Source organism: Leuciscus leuciscus (assembly GCF_965113295.1).
Source record: "Leuciscus leuciscus genome assembly, chromosome: 17".
Lineage (NCBI taxonomy): Eukaryota > Metazoa > Chordata > Actinopteri > Cypriniformes > Leuciscidae > Leuciscus > Leuciscus leuciscus.
This window is the reverse complement of record NC_138741.1, coordinates 33,266,049-33,286,227: the sequence shown is the minus strand read 5'-3', so window position 1 is coordinate 33,286,227 and position 20,179 is coordinate 33,266,049. Positions and strand designations below refer to the sequence as shown.

Below are 20,179 nucleotides of genomic sequence, written 5' to 3'. Positions count from 1 at the left end.
TCATGAATTTTGTCATGGATTTCTATAATAATGTACAAAAATCTCTTCTCTTCTCGTCTCGTTCACGTGAACCCAACCTCGTGTCTCATGAGATAAGTGTCTTGTCACCCTTACAACAATGTAGTACGTCCAGATTACATTAATACTACACACATTGTGAAGTCATTACTTATTAAGAATAAGTATCTGAGAGTATGCAATTTCAATGATCCCGGCCTGTGCTCCCCTGGTCTTGTGTGGACTTTTCGTAATGTCCTGTACTTTGCCATGTTTTGGAATCTTTTGTAGTTCTTCCTGTTGATTAGTCCTGTGATCATTCTGTTCCTGGCTCTCTGTTCTCTGTGTTTGAATCCAGTTCTCCTTTGTTTTTGAGTTCCCTCTAGAAGACTCGACCACAAATGGATCCAGCACAGGAAATTTTGTTCCTCAGACAGGGAACCAGCACCATATGGACCACACTATGCAGTTATGTGCCCTCTTTAATCACCTAAACTGGAAGGATACATTTTTAAAAGTGTCATAAAAAGGCCCCTGTTTTATCCTGGTGTTCACACCTCAGAGTTGAAAAAGACTCAATAAATGGGTGTTTAAAGCTGTTGAATAGTGGGAGTGTAGAGGGCAGGAAGAGGGGAGACAATAACCAATAAAACACAGACCTACAACACACTCATTACTCAGCAAAATTAATATTAAAATAATAAAACAAATGAGGGCACCTTAATGTATTTAAAAAAAAAAAAAAAAGCCTATATGACATACAACAAACTCCCACTACATTTACGAGCACTGCAGTCTCTGAACAAACGACACATCAGAAAGAATAAAGGTATAGTTACTTTTTTGTCCATTCCTCTTTGAAATTTTGGTCTACATCATTGTCTTCTGTGTATCAGAAATAATTTGTGTCATCACGTTCATCATGATCAGACGTAGGCTACTTGTCATTATTATGTTGTGTCGTTTTCATTTCTGTGTGTTGGTTTCGTGTGCTTCAGTTCAGTCTTCATCACCTGCTAGTTAGTCTCCTTGGTTACTAATTATGTTCAGCTGTCTGTCATTAAGTTCCCTGTGTATTTATACCCCGTTTCTTTCAGTTCATTGTCGGTTCTCGTCTTTATGTGAGATTATTCTCACTGCCTTCCTCCATGTATTATTTTCGTGTTATTTCGTGTTATTCTTCTCTTCCTCTTTTAGCTAAAAAGCCAAGTCTAACTCGTTCATTGTAGCGACCAAAGCCGTTTTAAACAACTGGTGTTCATCCATTGGCATCTTGCAATGTTTACTAATGACTCGACGTCACAGCACTGTCGTCATCTGTTTAGCTCGCCTCTGGCCCGCCTATATCAGATAACCCGATGTGATTGGTGCAGCTCAGATCAAGGGGCATATTTAATGAGCATTGTTACTCGACACCAGAGTAACTCGCTGAGCAAATTCAACTTGTGGTTTACCAGGGTAGTTGCATGTGTGATACGCACATCGAAGCTTCAGTGTCATACATAACATCACTACTACCACATCAGTTGTGACACTACTGCTGTCCTAATTTGAACATTTATTTCATTTGAAGAAGACGTTATGAAATATGTGCGCATACACGGTGTTGGTTCATGTTTAGAGCTCTAAATATGTACAAAAAACTTCAACCCAGAAGAATGAAATTTCTCCAATTTTTTTTAAAATAACCAATTTCCACTTATGGATAAAATGTATTTAAGTGCTTTTAGTATTTTTAGTGATGTGCAGCCTGTACATATCTGTTCACATGTCAAAAAATGTCTTGGGGTTTCATGATCCTTTAAGGACTTTTACAGTTTTGGTCTTAATGAACCCTTAAATCACTCTTACCTAAAGGTAAGAATAACCTTACATTAGTTTAATATATGTGGGGGAGGTAGAGGGAGGAACACAGATGCATGATGGACGGATCATGATACAACAAGAATAACTATTCTTTCTGCAGAAATTCATTTTGCTCATGTTTCATCAGTGGGGCCTGATGATTTTATTATAGACTTTATGAAATTATGTTGAATAGAGTATTCCACTATTACAACAGTACTGTGGTAAATTAATAACAATTTGAAACGATATGTGGAAATAAACTAGGCCTATATATTATATTGTTACTCTGTATTATGTTGTTTTGTTGCATTGTAATGAGCAAAGGCCATTCGTGTTGATATCTGTAGGCTTGTGTAGGTGTTTGACATTTCATCATGCTATGGTATTAACTTTTCTTCTGATGTGTACATTTTCATACCTAAATAAAACATAATGAAACATTTCCTTAAAGGGATACTCCACTTTTTTGGGAAATAGGCTCATTTTACAACTCCCCCAGAGTTAAACAGTTGAGTTTTACCGTTTTCGAATCCATTCAGCCGATCTCCGGGTCTGGGGGTCTCACTTTTAGCATAGCTTAGCATAATGAATTGAACCGGACAAGACCATTGGCATCTCTCTCAAAAAAATTAACAAAGAGTTTCGATATTTTTCCTATTTAAAACTTGACTCTTTTGTAGTTGCATCGTGTACTAAGACCGACGGAAAATGAAAAGTTGCGATTTTCTAGGCTGATATGGCTAGGAACTATACTCTCATTCCTGCGTAATAATCAAGAAACTTTGCTGCCGTACCATGGGTGAAGCACGCGTAATGATATGACGCAGCGCATGCCGCCTGATAATAGGCTACTGAGCTGGGGACTATTATCAGGTGCTGCGTCATATCATTACGCCTGCTGGACTCATGGTACTGCAGCAAAGTTTCTTGATTATTACGCAGGAATGAGAGTATAGTTCCTAGCCATATCAGCCTAGAAAATCGCAACTTTTCATTTTCCCTCGGTCTTAGTACACGATGCAACTACAGAAGAGTCAAGTTTTAAATAGGAAAAATATCGAAACTCTTTGTTCATTTTTTTGAGAGAGATGCCAATGGTCTTGTCCGGTTCAATTCATTATGCTAAGCTATGCTAGCCTGGTTAAAACCAGACCCTTCTCAGTTGAAACTGAGTGTAGGGTCTGGGGAAGCTATGTAGACAATTCATTTCCAAAGGGGCGTCACCAACCGACGTAGCTCCCTTCGCAGGGAGCTTGATTGACAGGCGATATAACCAATCATAATCCGCCATCCGCCATTTTGTCTGACAAAGCAGTCAGGAGAGATCAAAGAGTATAGAAGTAACGTTAACTTCTATACTCTTTGGAGAGATAGCAGATTAACATGGGAGGATTTGAACATGAATAACGGAGTGTACTGACGTCTTTCCGTGGTTAAAACAACAATCCTTCCCATGTTCATTCATGTTTATTTGATGCTATAAATGAACTAGAAGGAAGTGATGATTGGTTCACGAGCAGCTTTAACTGATGCTCTACAGCGATCTGTCAGACACATTAAAGAGCCACAAAACGGTATGTATCGTTTCAATTTCTTTTAAAAAATGACCAAATTTGAAAAGTGAGACTTTGTTTAATATGTTTAATATCAAAAGTAACAGAAAAGTAACCTGGTCTGTCCTGTCTGTCAGCGTGTTGTCAGTCTCCTCTCTGCTCCGCGATGTATTTTTCACTGCGTGAGAACATGGTGTGGCGTGAGAGCAGCGTAGCTTGTCGGGCATAGCGACAGTAACTAAGGAGGGCGGGTCTTTGCGATCAGATCGATGAAGGAGATGACGTATGCTTCGAGTTTCTTTGCTCCGGTTTTAACGAAAACGGTAAGTTTAAATCGCTCAAAACAGACGCGATAACTGATTCGTTTATATACTGTCTATGATTCGAACGAGTGATGTTCCACGGCGGCATCCATCTTTGTAATGAAATCTCCTTCAGCGTTGCTGCGCTGTCGTCATCATGTAAATCCCTCCCCAAACGTTTCTGATTGGTGCCGCGATTTCGGCGGCACAGAAATGAGTTTCAATGGGCTCTTCTCCAGACTATCCTGGAGAGAGAATTAAAATTCGCCGGAAGTAGTCTGGGTTTTCCCAGGCTAAAGCTATGCTAAAAGTGGGACCCCCAGACCCGGAGATCGGCTGAATGGATTCGAAAACGGTAAAACTCAACTGTTTAACTCTGGGGGAGTTGTAAAATGAGCCTATTTCCAAAAAAAGTGGAGTATCCCTTTAAGTGGCAAGCCTGCATCAAATAGTTCTTCCTTCAGGATTCTTGCTGTACAGCTTTACAAAGTGTCACTTCATGGTGGCATAAGCTTCTGCTTATTCTTTAGAAAATGCAACAAAAAAAAATGACAGGATAACACAAGACAGGAATCATGACAATTTGCAACAATCCTAATGGAATTACTGAGACTGTCGAGGCCTGTTGATAGTCAAGTCAAGTCAAGTCACCTTCATTTATATAGCGCTTTTAACAATGGAGATTGTTCCAAAGCAGCTTTACATTGATAATAGGACATTAAAGTAAAGTGTTTTGGCTTTATAGCAGCTCTAGAATAAAGTTATTGTCCAGCTAAAGTTAGTTTGATTGATTCACTTCCGTCGCAATGATCATTAGTTATTAACTTTGGGGCCGCTAACACAACACCGCTTTAACAGAAAACTCTTAAGTTCTTTCTGCGCAAACTTCAAAAACGCGAACCAGTGAGAACGCCGATGCGCACATGCGTATTACGAGTTCAATCTATAGGTATGCGTGTTTGAATATATGTGCGCAGGCGTGTAGTCCTTCCCTACATAAATCAACCCTCAACATACAACTCGTCTGGCCTTAAAATGAATAATACAGAATTTGTATCACTTCCACATAGCCACGCGAACCGGAATTATCCTGACAACGCTTTATCTGTAGATAGGTAAAGGGAGGGGAGGAAGGCCTTCACAGGAAAGAGCCTAGTTGACATTTCAGGACTGCGCTGTCGTCGCGTCCAGGCGCAGGTCCTTCATCAGATCTGGATACAGCCTGGATCCGGCGGACTGCGGTAATCCTCGGGATAAACAGAGAGACTAATATTAGCGTAGACGCCATTCTTCTTATGATGTAACAAGTACATCAGGATTTATGGGAAGTGTTCCCGGTTCCGGCTGATCTAATCTATGCAGCCTAACATTGAATTATAAAAATCTATAATGTGTTATGTGTATGCTAGGTCAAAGAGATGTGTTTTTAGTCTAGCTTTGAACTGACAGAGTGTGTCTGCTTCCCGGACAATGTTAGGAAGACTGTTCCAAAGTTTTGGTGCTAAATAGGAAAAGGATCTACCGCCAGCAGTCGATTTTGATATTCTAGGTATTATCAACTGGCCGGAATTTTGAGATCGCAATAGACGTGAAGGACTATAATGCGTTAAGAGCTCGCTCAAGTACTGCAGAGCTAAACCATTTAGTGCTTTGTAAGTAATCAGCAATATTTTTCAATTTATACGATGTTTAATAGGGAGCCAATGCAGTGTTGACAGAACTGGGCTAATATGGTCATACTTCCTGGTTCTGGTAAGAACTCGAGCTGCTGCGTTTTGGACCAGCTGTAGTTTGTTTATTAAGCATGCAGAGCAACCACCCATAATAGCATTACAATAATCTAGCCTTGATGTCATGAACGCATGGACTAATTGTTCTGCATTTGTCAATGAGAGCATATGACGTAATTTAGATATATTCTTAAGATGGAAAAATGCAGTTTTACAGATACTAGACACGTGACTTTCAAATGAAAGATTGGTATCAAAGAGCACACCCAGGTTCCTAACCGACGACGAAGACTTGACAGAGCAGCCATCAAGTGTTAGACAGTATTCTAGATTATTACTTGAAGAAGTTTTTTGTCCAATAATTATAATCTCTGTTTTTTTTTTCAGAATTAAGTAGTAGGAAATTACTAGTCGTCCAAATTTTTATATCTGCTATACATTCGGTTAATTTTGTGACTTGGTAAGTTTCGTCAGGGCGTGAAGAAATATAGAGCTCAGTATCATCAGCATAACAGTGAAAACTAATTCCATGCTTCCTAATGATATCTCCCAAGGGTAGCATGTACAGAGTGAACAGCAATGGTCCTAGCACTGAGCCTTGTGGTACGCCATACTGAACTGAACATGAAGACATTTCTTCATTTACTGCTACAAACTGATAACGGTCAGATAAGTATGATTAGTATGATTGATAAAGGTCTGAGTTCAGTCTGAGACCTAGATTATCTCTTGTGGGGCACCAAGCAGCTTTTCATCTCGTTTATGTTGAATCCTGGGTTCTCTAAATGAGACATTAACATATTCATATCTATCTCTGCAATCTTTTGTGTGACAGCACAGAGCAGCATATCGTCCAGATAAGCTGACACTCATTCTCAGCGGTGTCAGAGCAGCTTCAACACATTTGCTGAACAGTCAAACATTTGTAGGCTGTGCCTTGATGGGCAAACCTGAGGAATTTTCTGTGTGATGCTTATATATAGATTATCCATAGATGCTTATGTGAAAATATGAATCCTTCAGATCAACTGACATAAAACAGTTTATGGGATGAATAAAGTGAGATAGCACTCTTACCCCTGGTTTCACAGACTTAAGTTAGTCCCAGACGAAAATGCGTGTTTGAGCTGATTTAACGAAAAGCAACTTGCACTGAGATATCTTAAAACATATCAGGGCCATTGTTTCATCTCAAGATGTACACCAGTAATGTTTTTTTTATAAGGCATGTTTATAAAAGCTAATGAAATGTTCTTATTTAACTAAAGCCTAATACTGGCTTAATCCTAAGCCCTGTCTGTGAAACCAGGCCTTAGCATTATAATTTTGAACTTGTGCTTTTCTGAGGTGTTTGTTGAGGTTCCAGAATCCAGAATGGGATGGAGATAAGGGTTAGAGGTTGGATATCCCTAACTCCTACATATTATGCACATCCAACCTAGAGAAACCTTTAAAGAGCACTCTCGGAGAGAAAGGCTTGTCTCAGAAACAGTGCGCATCTGCGACATAGGCTACCTGTCAACACTCCCGTTTTACCCGGGTTTCTCCCGTTTTTTTAGCCCTATCTCCTGGACCCCTCCCAGTTTGTTATTTCTCTCGGGAAACTCCCGTAATTTGCATGGCCCAAACTCCTTTATGAATAATCGGACCAATATGTTTGTCTAATGTTGACCAGTTGCCAGATCTTGTATTAAATGCATTATATTCACACAATCCACACACCATATACAATTTCAACCCGTTTGTGACCTCAACCTGGCAACCTATAACCCAGTCGCGGAAAGTTTAACCCGAAAGCGAGCCGATAGACATGGCAGGTGTTTTCATTCATGGGTATTGCAATGTAAATAATACACTTAACACGTGCAGTACACTTAACAGCATGAGCCTACCTCTTGCTATTCTACACTCTTGGATACTCTTCATCTTCCTCCATATCCTATTCCAAGAGATGGACAGTAGTGTCATCATCTTCCTCCTCCTCTTTATCCCCCACCAAGGGGTCTGATTCAAAGAGGCAGATTGGTTCGGGAGAGATCTCATACATTAACTCTCCCCAGCTGTACTAGGTTTGCTGAACAGCCATTAAGCTATGTCGTCAGCAAGTTTTTTTCCCATCGTACCCTTGTTCAACGGTGTCGGGTGAGAGAAATAGGGTGCTTCTCAGTAGCTCTTGACCAAACTTTAACAACATAAAGGTAGATCACTTGAACGCTGTTGATGATGCTTTGAATTGATGCTTGAGTAGACAAGAATATACCAATGTACAAATAAGCTTTCCTTTGATTCCTCCATCCTCATTTTCTTTCCTTACATCATTCCCTCCACATTCGGGCACTTTTCTCATCAGCATGCATCGATCGGTTCGGTGCAGATCTCAAACGAGCCTATTATGTTGCTTCTTGAACATTTTGCGACACTTTCGAAAGCGAAATGTCCAGTGAGTGGCATTAAAAAGCATTTTCAGTTTTATCTGAAACAGATGAATGTGAATCTGGCAATGTTTTACACTATGTTTTTACACTAGAGGTGGTATTTTGCCTGTTATTTTAAGGTGCGTTAGAATCAAATGAACGGCAAAACTCTGAATTTTGATTGTGTACCCCCAGGAGTACGCATACCCCACACTAAACATAACCGATAGTGTTGACAAAAGCAAATGTGAGATAACACACATTTGTTGAAGCAACCATGCCATTTCAAGTTACTTCTACAAGTGTTTGAGTTATTTTATTGTGACTCGTGTTTTCGGTGTCAGACCAAATTCTGTGACCCATCGAATTATGTGACCGTATAAGTATAGTAGGCTGCACTGTAGTGATGGTAGGATAAGGGTTAGTGTTGGGATTAGGGTTAGTTTGGCAACAGTGTCTATTACAGTCATTATTTATTCAATGGGTCACAGAATTTGGTGTAACACCAGGACTCGTTTCCAAGCACAAGTGCAATGCTGTTCCAGGTGAACTACATGTAACAAGCTAGTTAACTACATCAGAAATGCACATATTTACAAATCATGTACTATGGTAAAAGTGTTTTGAGCTCATGACATAGTAATGTGCAAATAACCATGTTGTCTTTATTAATCAATAATCGGACCCTGTAATTATAATTAGTGTGAAAAGGAATAAAAGTTGTTGGTGTTGTACTGCCACTTGTGTTAATTTCAACTGTAAACTGCTTTGATTTGTGTGTATATCAGTCCCTCCAGTTTCCCACGATTCCCCAACCGCTGAATACAATTCAAAATAAACTACATTTTTGCAATCCTGCATAATTCGCCATTTCACAACAAAATAACCGCGAACATTAAAAGATCTCATATATATATATATATATATATATATATATATATATACACACACTCACCTAAAGGATTATTAGGAACACCTGTTCAATTTCTCATTAATGCAATTATCTAATCAACCAATCACATGGCAGTTGATTCAATGCATTTAGGGGTGTGGTCCTGGTCAAGACAATCTCCTGAACTCCAAACTGAATGTCAGAATGGGAAAGAAAGGTGATTTAAGCAATTTTGAGCGTGGCATGGTTGTTGGTGCCAGACGGGCCGGTCTGAGTATTTCACAATCTGCTCAGTTACTGGGATTTTCAGGCACAACCATTTCTAGGGTTTACAAAGAATGGTGTGAAAAGGGAAAAACATCCAGATTGCGGCAGTCCTGTGGGTGAAAATGCCTTGTTGATGCTAGAAGGTCAGAGGAGAATGGGCCGACTGATTCAAACTGATAGAAGAGCAACTTTGACTGAAATAACCACTCGTTACAACTGAGGTATGCAGCGAAGCATTTGTGAAGCCACAACACGCACAACCTTGAGGCGGATGGGCTACAACAGCAGAAGACCTCACCGGGTACCACTCATCTCCACTACAAATAGGAAAAAGAGGCTACAATTTGCACGAGCTCACCAAAATTGGAGAGTTGAAGACTGGAAAAATGTTGCCTGGTCTGATTTTTGAGTCTCGATTTCTGTTGAGACATTCAGATGGTAGAGTCAGAATTTGGCGTAAACAGAATGAGAACATGGATCCATCATGCCTTGTTACCACTGTGCAGGCTGGTGATGGTGGTGTAATGGTGTGGGGGATATTTTCTTGGCACACTTTAGGCCCATCCATCCATCCATCTTCTTCCGCTTATCCGGGGCCGGGTCGCGGGGGCAGCAGTCTAAGCAGAGATTCCCAGACTTCCCTCTCCCTAGACACTTCCTCCAGCTCTTCCGGGGGGACACCGAGGCGTTCCCAGGCCAGCCGGGAGACATAGTCTCTCCAGCGTGTCCTAGGTCTTCCCCGGGGTCTCCTCCCAGTGGGACGTGCCCGGAACACCTTCCCGGGAAGGCGTCCAGGAGGCATCTGGAACAGATGCCCGAGCCACCTCAGCTGACCCCTCTCGATGTGGAGGAGCAGGGGCTCTACTCTGAGCTCCTCCCGAGTGACCGAGCTTCTCACCCTATCTCTAAGGGATCGCCCAGCCACCCTGCGGAGAAAGCTCATTTCGGCCGCCTGTATCCGGGATCTTGTCCTTTCGGTCATGACCCAAAGCTCATGACCATAGGTGAGAGTAGGAACGTAGATTGACCGGTAAATCGAGAGCTTCGCCTTGCGGCTCAGCTCTTTCTTCACCACGACAGACCGGTACATCGACCGCATTACTGCAGAAGCTGCACCGATCCGTCTGTCAATCTCCCGTTCCAAGCTTCCGTCACTCGTGAACAAAACCCCAAGATACTTAAACTCCTCCACTTGAGGCAGGAACTCTCCACCAACCTGAAGTGGGCAAGCCACCCTTTTCCGACTGAGGACCATGGCCTCGGATTTTGAGGTGCTGATTCTCATCCCAGCCGCTTCACAATCGGCTGCAAACCGTCCCAGTGCATGCTGAAGGTCCTGGTCTGATGAGGCCAACACGACAACATCATCCGCAAAGAGCAGAGATGAAATCGTGTCGTCACCAAACCTGACACCCTCCGGCTCCTGGCTGCGCCTAGAAATTCTGTCCATAAAAATTATGAACAGAACCGGCGACAAAGGGCAGCCCTGCCGGAGTCCAACATGCACCGGGAACAAGTCTGACTTACTGCCGGCAATGCGAACCAAGCTCCTGCTTCGGTCGTACAGGGACCGGACAGCCCTTAGCAAAGGACCCCGGACCCCATACTCCCGGAGCACCCTCCACAGGTCGCCGCGAGGGACACAGTCGAATGCCTTCTCCAAATCCACAAAGCACATGTGGATTGGTTGGGCAAACTCCCATGAACCCTCCAGCAACCTGTAGAGGGTATAGAGCTGGTCCAGTGTTCCACGGCCCAGACGAAAACCACACTGTTCCTCCTGAATCCGAGGTTCTACTATCGGCCGTATTCTCCTCTCCAGTACCCTGGCATAGACTTTCCCAGGGAGGCTGAGAAGTGTGATCCCCCTGTAGTTGGAACACACCCTCCGGTCCCCCTTCTTAAAAAGAGGGACCACCACCCCGGTCTGCCATCCCAGAGGCACTGTCCCCGACCGCCACGTGATGCTGCAGAGGCGTGTCAGCCAAGACAGCCCCACAGCATCCAGAGACTTGAGGTACTCAGGGCGGATCTCATCCACCCCCGGTACCTTGCCACCGAGGAGTTTCTTGACTACCTCGGTGACTTCAGCCCGGGTGATGGACGAGTCCACCTCTGAGCCCTCAGCCTCTGCTTCCTCAATGGAAGACGTGACGGCGGGATTGAGGAGATCCTCGAAGTATTCCTTCCACCGTCCAACGACATCCCCAGTTGAGGTCAACAGCTCCCCACCTCTACTGTAGACAGCGTTGGTAGGGCACTGCTTCCCTCTCCTGAGGCGCCGGACGGTTTGCCAGAATCTCTTCGAGGCCAGCCGATAGTCCTTCTCCATGGCCTCACCGAACTCCTCCCAGGCCCGAGTTTTTGCCTCCACAACCACCCGGGCTGCAGTTCGCTTGGCCTGCCGGTACCTGTCAGCTGCCTCAGGAGTCCCACAAGCCAACCAGGCCCGATAGGACTCCTTCTTCAGCTTGACGGCATCCCTTACTTCCGGTGTCCACCACTGGGTTCGGGGATTGCCGCCTCGACAGGCACCGGAGACCTTACGGCCACAGCTCCGAGCGGCCGCTTCGACAATGGAGGTGGAGAACATGGTCCACTCGGACTCAATATCTACAACCTCCCTCGGGATCCGGTCGAAGCTCCGCCGGAGGTGGGAGTTGAAGATCTCTCTGACAGGAGACTCTGCCAAACGTTCCCAGCAGACCCTCACAGTACGTTTGGGTCTGCCGAGTCTGTCCAGCTTCCTCCCCCGCCATCGGATCCAACTCACCACCAGGTGGTGATCAGTTGACAGCTCCGCCCCTCTCTTTACCCGAGTGTCCAAGACATACGGCCGCAGGTCAGATGAAACGACCACAAAGTCGATCATCGACCTACGGCCTAGGGTGTCCTGGTGCCACGTGCACTGATGGACACCCTTATGCTTGAACATGGTGTTCGTTATGGACAAACTGTAACTAGCACAGAAGTCCAATAACTGAACACCACTCGGGTTCAGATTAGGGGGGCCGTTCCTCCCAATCACGCCCCTCCAGGTGTCACTCCAGGAGCACTTTCCAGCACCCCTCCCAGAGACTCCAAGAAGGCCGGGTACTCTGTACTGCCGTTTGGCCCGTAGGCACACACGACAGTGAGAGACCTATTCCCGACCTGTAGGCGCAGGGAAACGACCCTCTCGTTCACCGGGGTAAACTCCAACACATGGCGGCTGAGCTGGGGGGCTATAAGCAAACCCACACCAGCGCGCCGCCTCTCACCATGGGCAACTCCAGAGTGGTGAAGAGTCCATCCTCTCTCAAGGAGTGTGGTTCCAGAGCCTAAGCCGTGCGTAGAGGTGATCCCGACTATCTCTAGTCTGAACCTCTCAACCTCACGCACAATCTCAGGCTCCTTCCCCGCCAGCGAGGTGACGTTCCACGTCCCTAGAGCTAGTTTCCGTGTCCAGGGATCGGGTTGTCGAGGCCTCTGCCTTCGACTGCCGCCCAATCCTCTCAGCACCGGCTCCTTACGGTCCCTCCTGCAGGTGGTGAGCTCACGGGAAGGCGGCACCACGTCGCTCCTTCGGGCTGAGCCCGGCCGGACCCCGTGGGGAAAGGCCTGGCCACCAGGCGCTCGCATACGAGCCCCAACCCCGGGCCTGGCTCCAGGGTGGGGCCCCGGCTGCGCCATACCGGGCGACGTCACGGTCCTCGATTTAACGTCACTCATAAGGGTTTTTTGAACCACTCTTAGTCTGACCCGTCGCCTGTTTGCCTTGGGAGACCCTACCAGGGGCATATAGCCCCGGACAACATAGCTCCTAGGGTCATTCGGGTACTCAAACCCCTCCACCACGTTAAGGTGGCAGTTCAAGGAGGGGACTTTAGGCCCCTTAGTGCCAATTGGGCATCGTTTAAATGCCACGGCCTACCTGAGCATTGTTTCTGACCATGTCCATCCCTTTATGACCACCATGTACCCATCCTCTGATGGCTACTTCCAGCAGGATAATGCACCATGTCACAAAGCTCGAATCATTTCAAATTAGTTTCTTGAACATGACAATGAGTTCACTGTACTAAAATGGCCCCCACAGTCACCAGATCTCAACCCAATAGAGCATCTTTGGGATGTGGTGGAACGGGAGCTCCGTGCCCTGGATGTGCATCCCACAAATCTCCATCAACTGCAAGATGCTATCCTATCAATATAGGCCAACATCTCTAAAGAATGCTTTCAGCACCTTGTTGAATCAATGCCACGTAGAATTAAGGCAGTTCTGAAGGCGAAAGGGGGTCAAACACAGTATTAGTATGGTGTTCCTAATAATCCTTTAGGTGAGTGTATATATATATATAATTATCTAATTGAATTATCCCTAATTGAATTAAAATTGTAACGCATTACAGAAAATAGCCTAAATAGTCTTGTTAAGTTTGCAGGAAAAGTTACAGGGGTAAGTCAAATCCAGCCTATTGATATTTATCATAACGTGGTTTTGAATAAGGCAGATTCAATTTGATAACATTTTGATCATCCCTTATTTAAAGAATTTCAATTGTTGCCTTCTGGGCGTCGGTTTAGGGTGCCGGGTGTTTGTTTTTTTCAGTGGCTGTTGGTCTATTGAACTCTTCATGGGAGAGGTTTTTGTGTTTTTTATATGTATATGAACTATGATGTGTGCAATGTGCATTATGTATTGTGTTTTTTTATGTATTGTCTGTATGTCTGTTACCCTTTTGCTGCAAAACTAATTAAAGCAGCACTCAGTAGCTTCGGGATTTCTTCGCTGTATTCTCGCTTTTTGCTCGCAGGTTTCTCTCTAGAGCTCCCCCCACAGCTTCGGAATAGATATTTGACAACACTGTTGTAAAAACTCGTTGGTGATTCTCAGACACCAGAGGCTATAGATCAACGACATCAAAGCAGACGGAACATTCTTTAAAACGTCTTCTTCATTCGGGTTCGGACAGCGTGAGGGAGCTCAATAATGACAGCATTTTAGCAGATTTCTTTTGGCCGTAAAGCAATTGTTTACATCGCGAGACCTGATATCACGCGAGACTTCTTGACGCAGCGGCCAGCGGCCCGCCGGCTCAAATTTGCAAGTGCGTATTTTCTGCTCACGGGCACCAGGGGGGTGCGAAACGACCACCATTCAACCCGAAATAAGTAATATAACCATTCCAATGACCCCGAAGCTGTTCAGTTAAGGTAAAAAAAGTTACTTAGTTCACCTTTAAAAGTAATTAAAGTAATAAAATAAAAGTAAACAAACAAAAAACAAACAAACAATTATTTTCACACGTTATGTCAGTGAGTGGTCTGTGTGAAAAACAAAACAAAAAGAAGATTTATGCATTTTGTTTGTCCTTTGTGTCTTCTAATATAATACACAATATGGTAGGCTAAATGTGGTATCCTGGTTATAAATAAAACAAAGCATATTTTTGCACATTTATGGAAATTGCCAGCACAAAATCAGTCATTTTGATCACAAAAAAAAAATCACCAAAGAAAAATCACAAAGTCCTTGTGGGACTGGTATATGTAAATTTTAAGTTTTGCAAATATGTAGGTCGAGGGATGCATTACCTGTGAGTCTAAACAGTCTCAAGCGCACCTCTTGAGGCCAAGGGAGTGAGTTTTACGGCACAGGTCTAACTAGCTTTCCTCTGTTACACACGCACCAATCATAAGAATACTAAACTCTTTATGGATAACATGGGACCTTGCAGTTGGTTGAAGGTTCCTTAAATTAATTTCAAAACTTCACATAGTCCTACTACTCCTGTTTAACATTGAAAAAAGTACAAAAACTCAGTAGACATGTATTTCATCTGTTTGTCTGGGTTTATTTTAATATGCAAGATGCAAAACAGAAACAGAAACATGATTGCCAAATAACTTAAAATTCCTGAGTTCATTTCATGATTTAGCACTAACTTGGATCCACCAAATTAATTTTGATAGGATAACAAATGAAGGTGTAATATTCCTGCTGACCGGTGCTTCCGTCTGGGATTTCAAGCCCCACCTAAGAAGAGTGACAGCAAAACCATCACAACAGAATGCAAAACATTATTCATCTTTGAAGTCCTCATTTAATTACACACTAGCTATGTTTCCATCTGAAGTTGCAAATGAAGCTGCACTAAAACAGCTGTGAATAAAGCACATGTGATTCATCCCATCATCCCATGTGTTCTAGACTAGAGAACAAAATCTTCACTTCCTGGGTAACTGACATGTCATGTTATCTTGCGTTTGGATGCCTGATGTTTGGGAATTCTAGGTGGTGATTATAGAAAATAATTTTAATGACAAACTTTGGCTCAGGCATTTCAGAATGACTAAACATTTAAGATGGTGTAAAATGAGACTGGTCCACTGGCCAGTTCAGTTATTCATATACATCTGTTGAGTCAAATGCTGCATTCACACCATGTTGTAATTACCGCAATTATGAGATGACAACATGTGATATTCTACAGAGCTGGACCAGGACCTTGGATTTGGAATTATGCATTATTATGTCAATACTAACAACACCAAAATGAATCTGCAGTGGTCAGATGGTACAGCGAATACATAGTACAAGTTGGATCACTCATAAAAGAGTTTAAAGAGTTTACAAGTTGTAATTACGAATTCTGTAAGGAAGTGAATGCTTTTCTCATAATTACGCTAATTCTGACAAAGCGTGAACGCACTGTCACTTTGCACTGCCACCAACTTTTAGTTGCGCAACCAGTAATTTATTCATGAAATATTTCCATCGTAATTTGTGCGCATGATTTCTTACCGAATAAAAAAATTATCCACCTCCTTTGAGTGCATATGTTTTTCAAGCACAATTTAAGATTGTATTCCTTGTCGCGATATCCCAAAAATCGCAAACAAATCCTTGGATGGAAACATAGTTAATGTTAGTGGGCAGTTCAAGTAATTGTTCACACCAAAACAAACAAAAATTCAGTCTGTTTTTCACACAAATATAATGTATGGATTTAGAACACTAGGAATAAAGCCATGTGGACTAAAGTTATATTATTGAGTAAGGTGTTACTGTGTCATTTTTGAAGCTTGAACATTTTAGTTCCCATTCATTGTAAAAGAGCAAGTAGAAGGCCTATAATTCTTCTGAATTTCTCCTTTAGTGTTCCACAGAAGAAATAAAAAGTCACATGTGTAACTACATCATCTGGCCATAAAGAGCACCGTTCTCCTTTGTGCAATGTGTATGTTCCTCTTTGTGCTCTCACACACACACTCAAACACACACTCCAGATCTGATGAAGGACCAGCGCCTGGACACGATGACAACGCAGTCCTGAAGTGTCAACTAGGCTCTCCCCTGTGAAGGCCTCCTTCCCTTCCCTTTACCTCTGTACAGATAAAATGTTGTTGTTTTATCTGTACAGAGTCACCACATGGCTACGCGGACGCGATAAATAATTATGTATGATACGTTTTTAAGGCCAGACAAGTAGTTTGTTGAGGGTTGATTTGTAAAGAAGGACTACACGCCTGCGCACATATACATATATATATTATATTAGGGGTGTAACGATACGCGTATTCGTATCGAACCGTTCTTTTCTGCCGACCAAAATTTCGTTATTTCAAATGAAGGCGCATCGCGGGTGGCAAGCGCGCTCATAGAGGCTGGCGCGACCACAACATCAACTGGCAAATGCAATGTAAGGAACGAAACTGAGCTACTCTTATTGTGTTTGTGTGGACCGTTTATCAGTTTTGACCTGTGAAGCGGGACTGATCAAGCAACACCACACAGTGCTAAGAGATCCAGACCAGTAAAGAAAGCATTTGAATTTCAAATGCTTTTTGAATTCGCCACTGAAGTAATAACATCGCTGCGAGATCTAGTGAGAAACATGCACATTTCTCTGTTATTAACGGATCAAACAGCGCTGACGTGGAAACCAGGAAGAAACATCGTGCCATGAATGAACTGGCCGGTGTCCACAGATCAGCAGCATTCACCGTGGAATGGATTTGCTGTAGTAACACTAACTGCAAGGTATGGAAGTTTGTCAGGAATAGTGGGCTATAATGCTTTCAAGTAACATTACGTCTGTTTTATTTTGACATTATGAATACAATTACTGCCCTCAAATGTTAATCTGAACTAAAATAAACCTTTGATTATAACTAGCCTACTACTACAATATTACATTTCATTTTGTCCAAGGAGCTGTTTTGTTTTATATGCTCATAAGAAGAGTCAAGTATAGCTCCATTATTGCTCAGTAAAAAAAGCACAAAAATAAATAAATACAAAAATCATACTTTATGATGTTAGTTTCATTAAATAAATAAAAAATGCAGAAAAAGGAAATTTCTCTGATATTTATTTATTTTTGCTGTAGCCTATGGAAAACGTACCGAACCGTGACACAAGTGTATCGTATCGAACCGAACCGTGAATTTTGTGAACCGTTACACCCCTAATATATATATATATATATATATATATATATATATATATATATATATATATATATATGTATATATATTCAAACGCGCATACCTATGGACTGAACACATGATGCGCATGTGCACATGATGTCTGTGTTTGCATAGAGGTTTGCGCAGAGGTTGAAGGTGACTTCATAAATGAAGGTGACTTGACTTGACTTGACTTGACTTGTGCTGTGCTGGAGTGTGTGCTGGTGAATATTGGATCTGCCTTCACCATCGGCCCAGGGCAGGACTTCACCAGCCCCACTCCAGACCCAGAGCCCAGCTAGTCATTCACCTCGCTGCATGGACATGACACCAGAGCCCACTGCAGACAGTGAGCTTGAGCCTGCCATGATGCAGGAGCCAGCGGCAGGTAAGAGGATTCAGCCAACCATTGCCCCGGAGCCCAAGCATCCCGAAATGCCTGACCAGGTGCGTGAGCTGTTAACAACATGTGCCACTGTGGGAGTATTAGTGGAGTGCGAGGGAATGGAGGAAGACCCCACCCACACTTGCACTTCTGAGGATGAGCTGCTGCTGACCTCTCGACATTAGTTGGATTTGGAAGAGAATATTTATATTAATATATATTTTTTATTATTAATCCTGTGTCTCTGCTGGTTCTGCCCATCTCAAAATCTCCTGTGTCTCCAGAGTTTCCATCCAGCCTTCCTCTCCCACCTCCTCTTCCAAGGTCAGGCAGTTCCTCTGCCAAGCCTCCGCTAGTTCCCTTCAGTCCCTAAGCTCATCTTCTGACAGAACTCTATTGTGTTGATTTGCCTTGGTTCTTCCTGTCTCGAGCCCAGTCAAGAGGATCCCCTGGCTCTGCCTCCAGCCGTCAATCCAGTCACTCCATTTCGGCCCGTCGACCTGTTGTCTCCGTCTTGGCTCCTCTCTCCCTCAGCTCCACCTGGGACCATCGTCCTTATGGCTCCACTGGGCTCCCTCGTTCCTCCGGCTCCACCTTGGTCAGACATTGCTCTGCCTGCACCATGGACTTACAGGCTATCAGCTACGCTTCGTCCCTCCACCACTTCACCATTTCCACCCTCCACTGGGCTCCGGCTCCGGCTCGGTTTTGGTCCTCGGTCGTACCGGCGCCACTTCAGTCCTCTGGCACCCTGGCTTCACCTCAGATGCTTGTCGCTGCAGCCCTGCCTAGACCTCCAGGACTATCGGTGTTGCCCGGTCTTGTCAGCTCTCCATCTGCACCCTGGTCTCCTCTTCCATCGGCTCTATCTATATCAGACGTCCCCTGGTGTCATCAGCCAAATCTCTTCTGTGGTTCCTCCCTCCCTCGATTCCGCTGTGGGCCATCATCCTGGCTGCACTTTGGGTCCCTGCCTGGGTCCTCCTGCTTCTGTCTCCTTCTTGACTCCTCCCTCTGTCATCACTGCCCTGGTCTCTCCTGCCACCAGTGCCACTCAGTTCCTGCCTTTCGCCTGCACCGTGTTTTTTTTTATGGTCCCTTTTGAACATTCTGTTGACTACAAGTAACTTTACAACTACATGTCGACAGTCTACTAATACTCGACTAAATCTCTAACGAGAGTTAGTAGACATGTAAGTGTAATGCTACTTATAGTCAGCAGAATGTATTAAAGGGACCATCAAAATGAAGTGAAACCAGATTATTAATTAAAGACTTAAATTAAATTGTTTTTGTTATACTCTCCTGCGTCGAACACTGAATACAGCTGACAGATTGTGACACTTTGATGGTCATTCTAAAATGTCTGTGCATTCTGCCAAGATGTTTTTTGTTGTTGTTTTTTTTCAATCAACAAACGCAATTATAATCGCAAATATTGCCTTATATTAATTTTTGTGTGAACCAATCTTTTAACTGTGAGTGGCTGTGGAAATGGGAATTCAGGTACAGAATGAGAGAGAGAACAATCTTACATCTGGTTTACCAGTCACAGCCATTGGGTCGAGGTGTTTGAATATAGAGTTGAGTTGCTGCCTAAGCTGCTTCATACTCTTCTTCCTGGGCTGTAGCAAAACAGCCTGGAAACTGACCGGCAGACCGTACCTAACCAACAGCAGAGAAACTGTAATGAGTGTGTTGATCTGTTTATATTTTTTGATTCATTGCTTGTTCAAGAGGTTCTTTTACCTGAGAACTGACTCAACAAATATCCGAAGGACCTTGACATGAATCCAGGCCACAAAGATCTCACTAAAGTTCACCTTCAGCCAACACACAAATGTTCTCTGCTGGGACAAATAAGCACCCTATTATTGTTGCATTGATTCTTGAGACATGGGATAAATCTTTTACCTGCCATTAGTCTTGAAAATAATCATAGCATTTCAATAGTTTTCCTCTTCTTTATCTGTATTTTATCAAATTAAATCTCTCACTATCCCAAAATAACCCGAGGTTGCCAAACACAGGTGAACAAGTTGAAGATATTAATCAAGATCACTGATTCAGTGGTCAATTCAGTGGTTTGTTTTGTCTTAATAATCAGTGCTTAAAATCTGACTCTTCTTGTTTTTTATGGAATATTGCAGTATCGCAGTATGATGTATCCATGCACATATTTTTTTAAATTCAGATCATGAATAATCTTAAATCAAAATAACTTCCTCTTGCAGCAACAGCTCTTCTCTTCTTTGATGACCTGTTAACTGACGCAAGGCTGGGCAACCTGTCACTCACATGAGATCAACCAATAGCAAACCACAGTCATCCAGCCAT

General features: G+C 43.3%; 1 protein-coding gene across 1 annotated transcript in view; it reads right to left on the bottom strand.

The window, feature by feature from the left end:
- Positions 1 to 14,877: 14,877 nt before the first annotated feature.
- The window catches only part of atp6v1c2 (ATPase H+ transporting V1 subunit C2), a 38,731-nt gene continuing 33,429 nt past the window's right edge, over positions 14,878 to 20,179 (bottom strand). The window contains exons 11-13 of the mRNA XM_082143565.1: positions 19,592 to 19,689; positions 19,378 to 19,507; positions 14,878 to 15,022 (exon numbers count right to left, since the gene is read on the bottom strand). Of these exons, the coding sequence (XP_081999691.1) occupies positions 14,927 to 15,022; positions 19,378 to 19,507; positions 19,592 to 19,689 (324 nt within the window). The 3' untranslated portion in view covers positions 14,878 to 14,926. The remainder of the gene's footprint in view (positions 15,023 to 19,377; positions 19,508 to 19,591; positions 19,690 to 20,179) is intronic.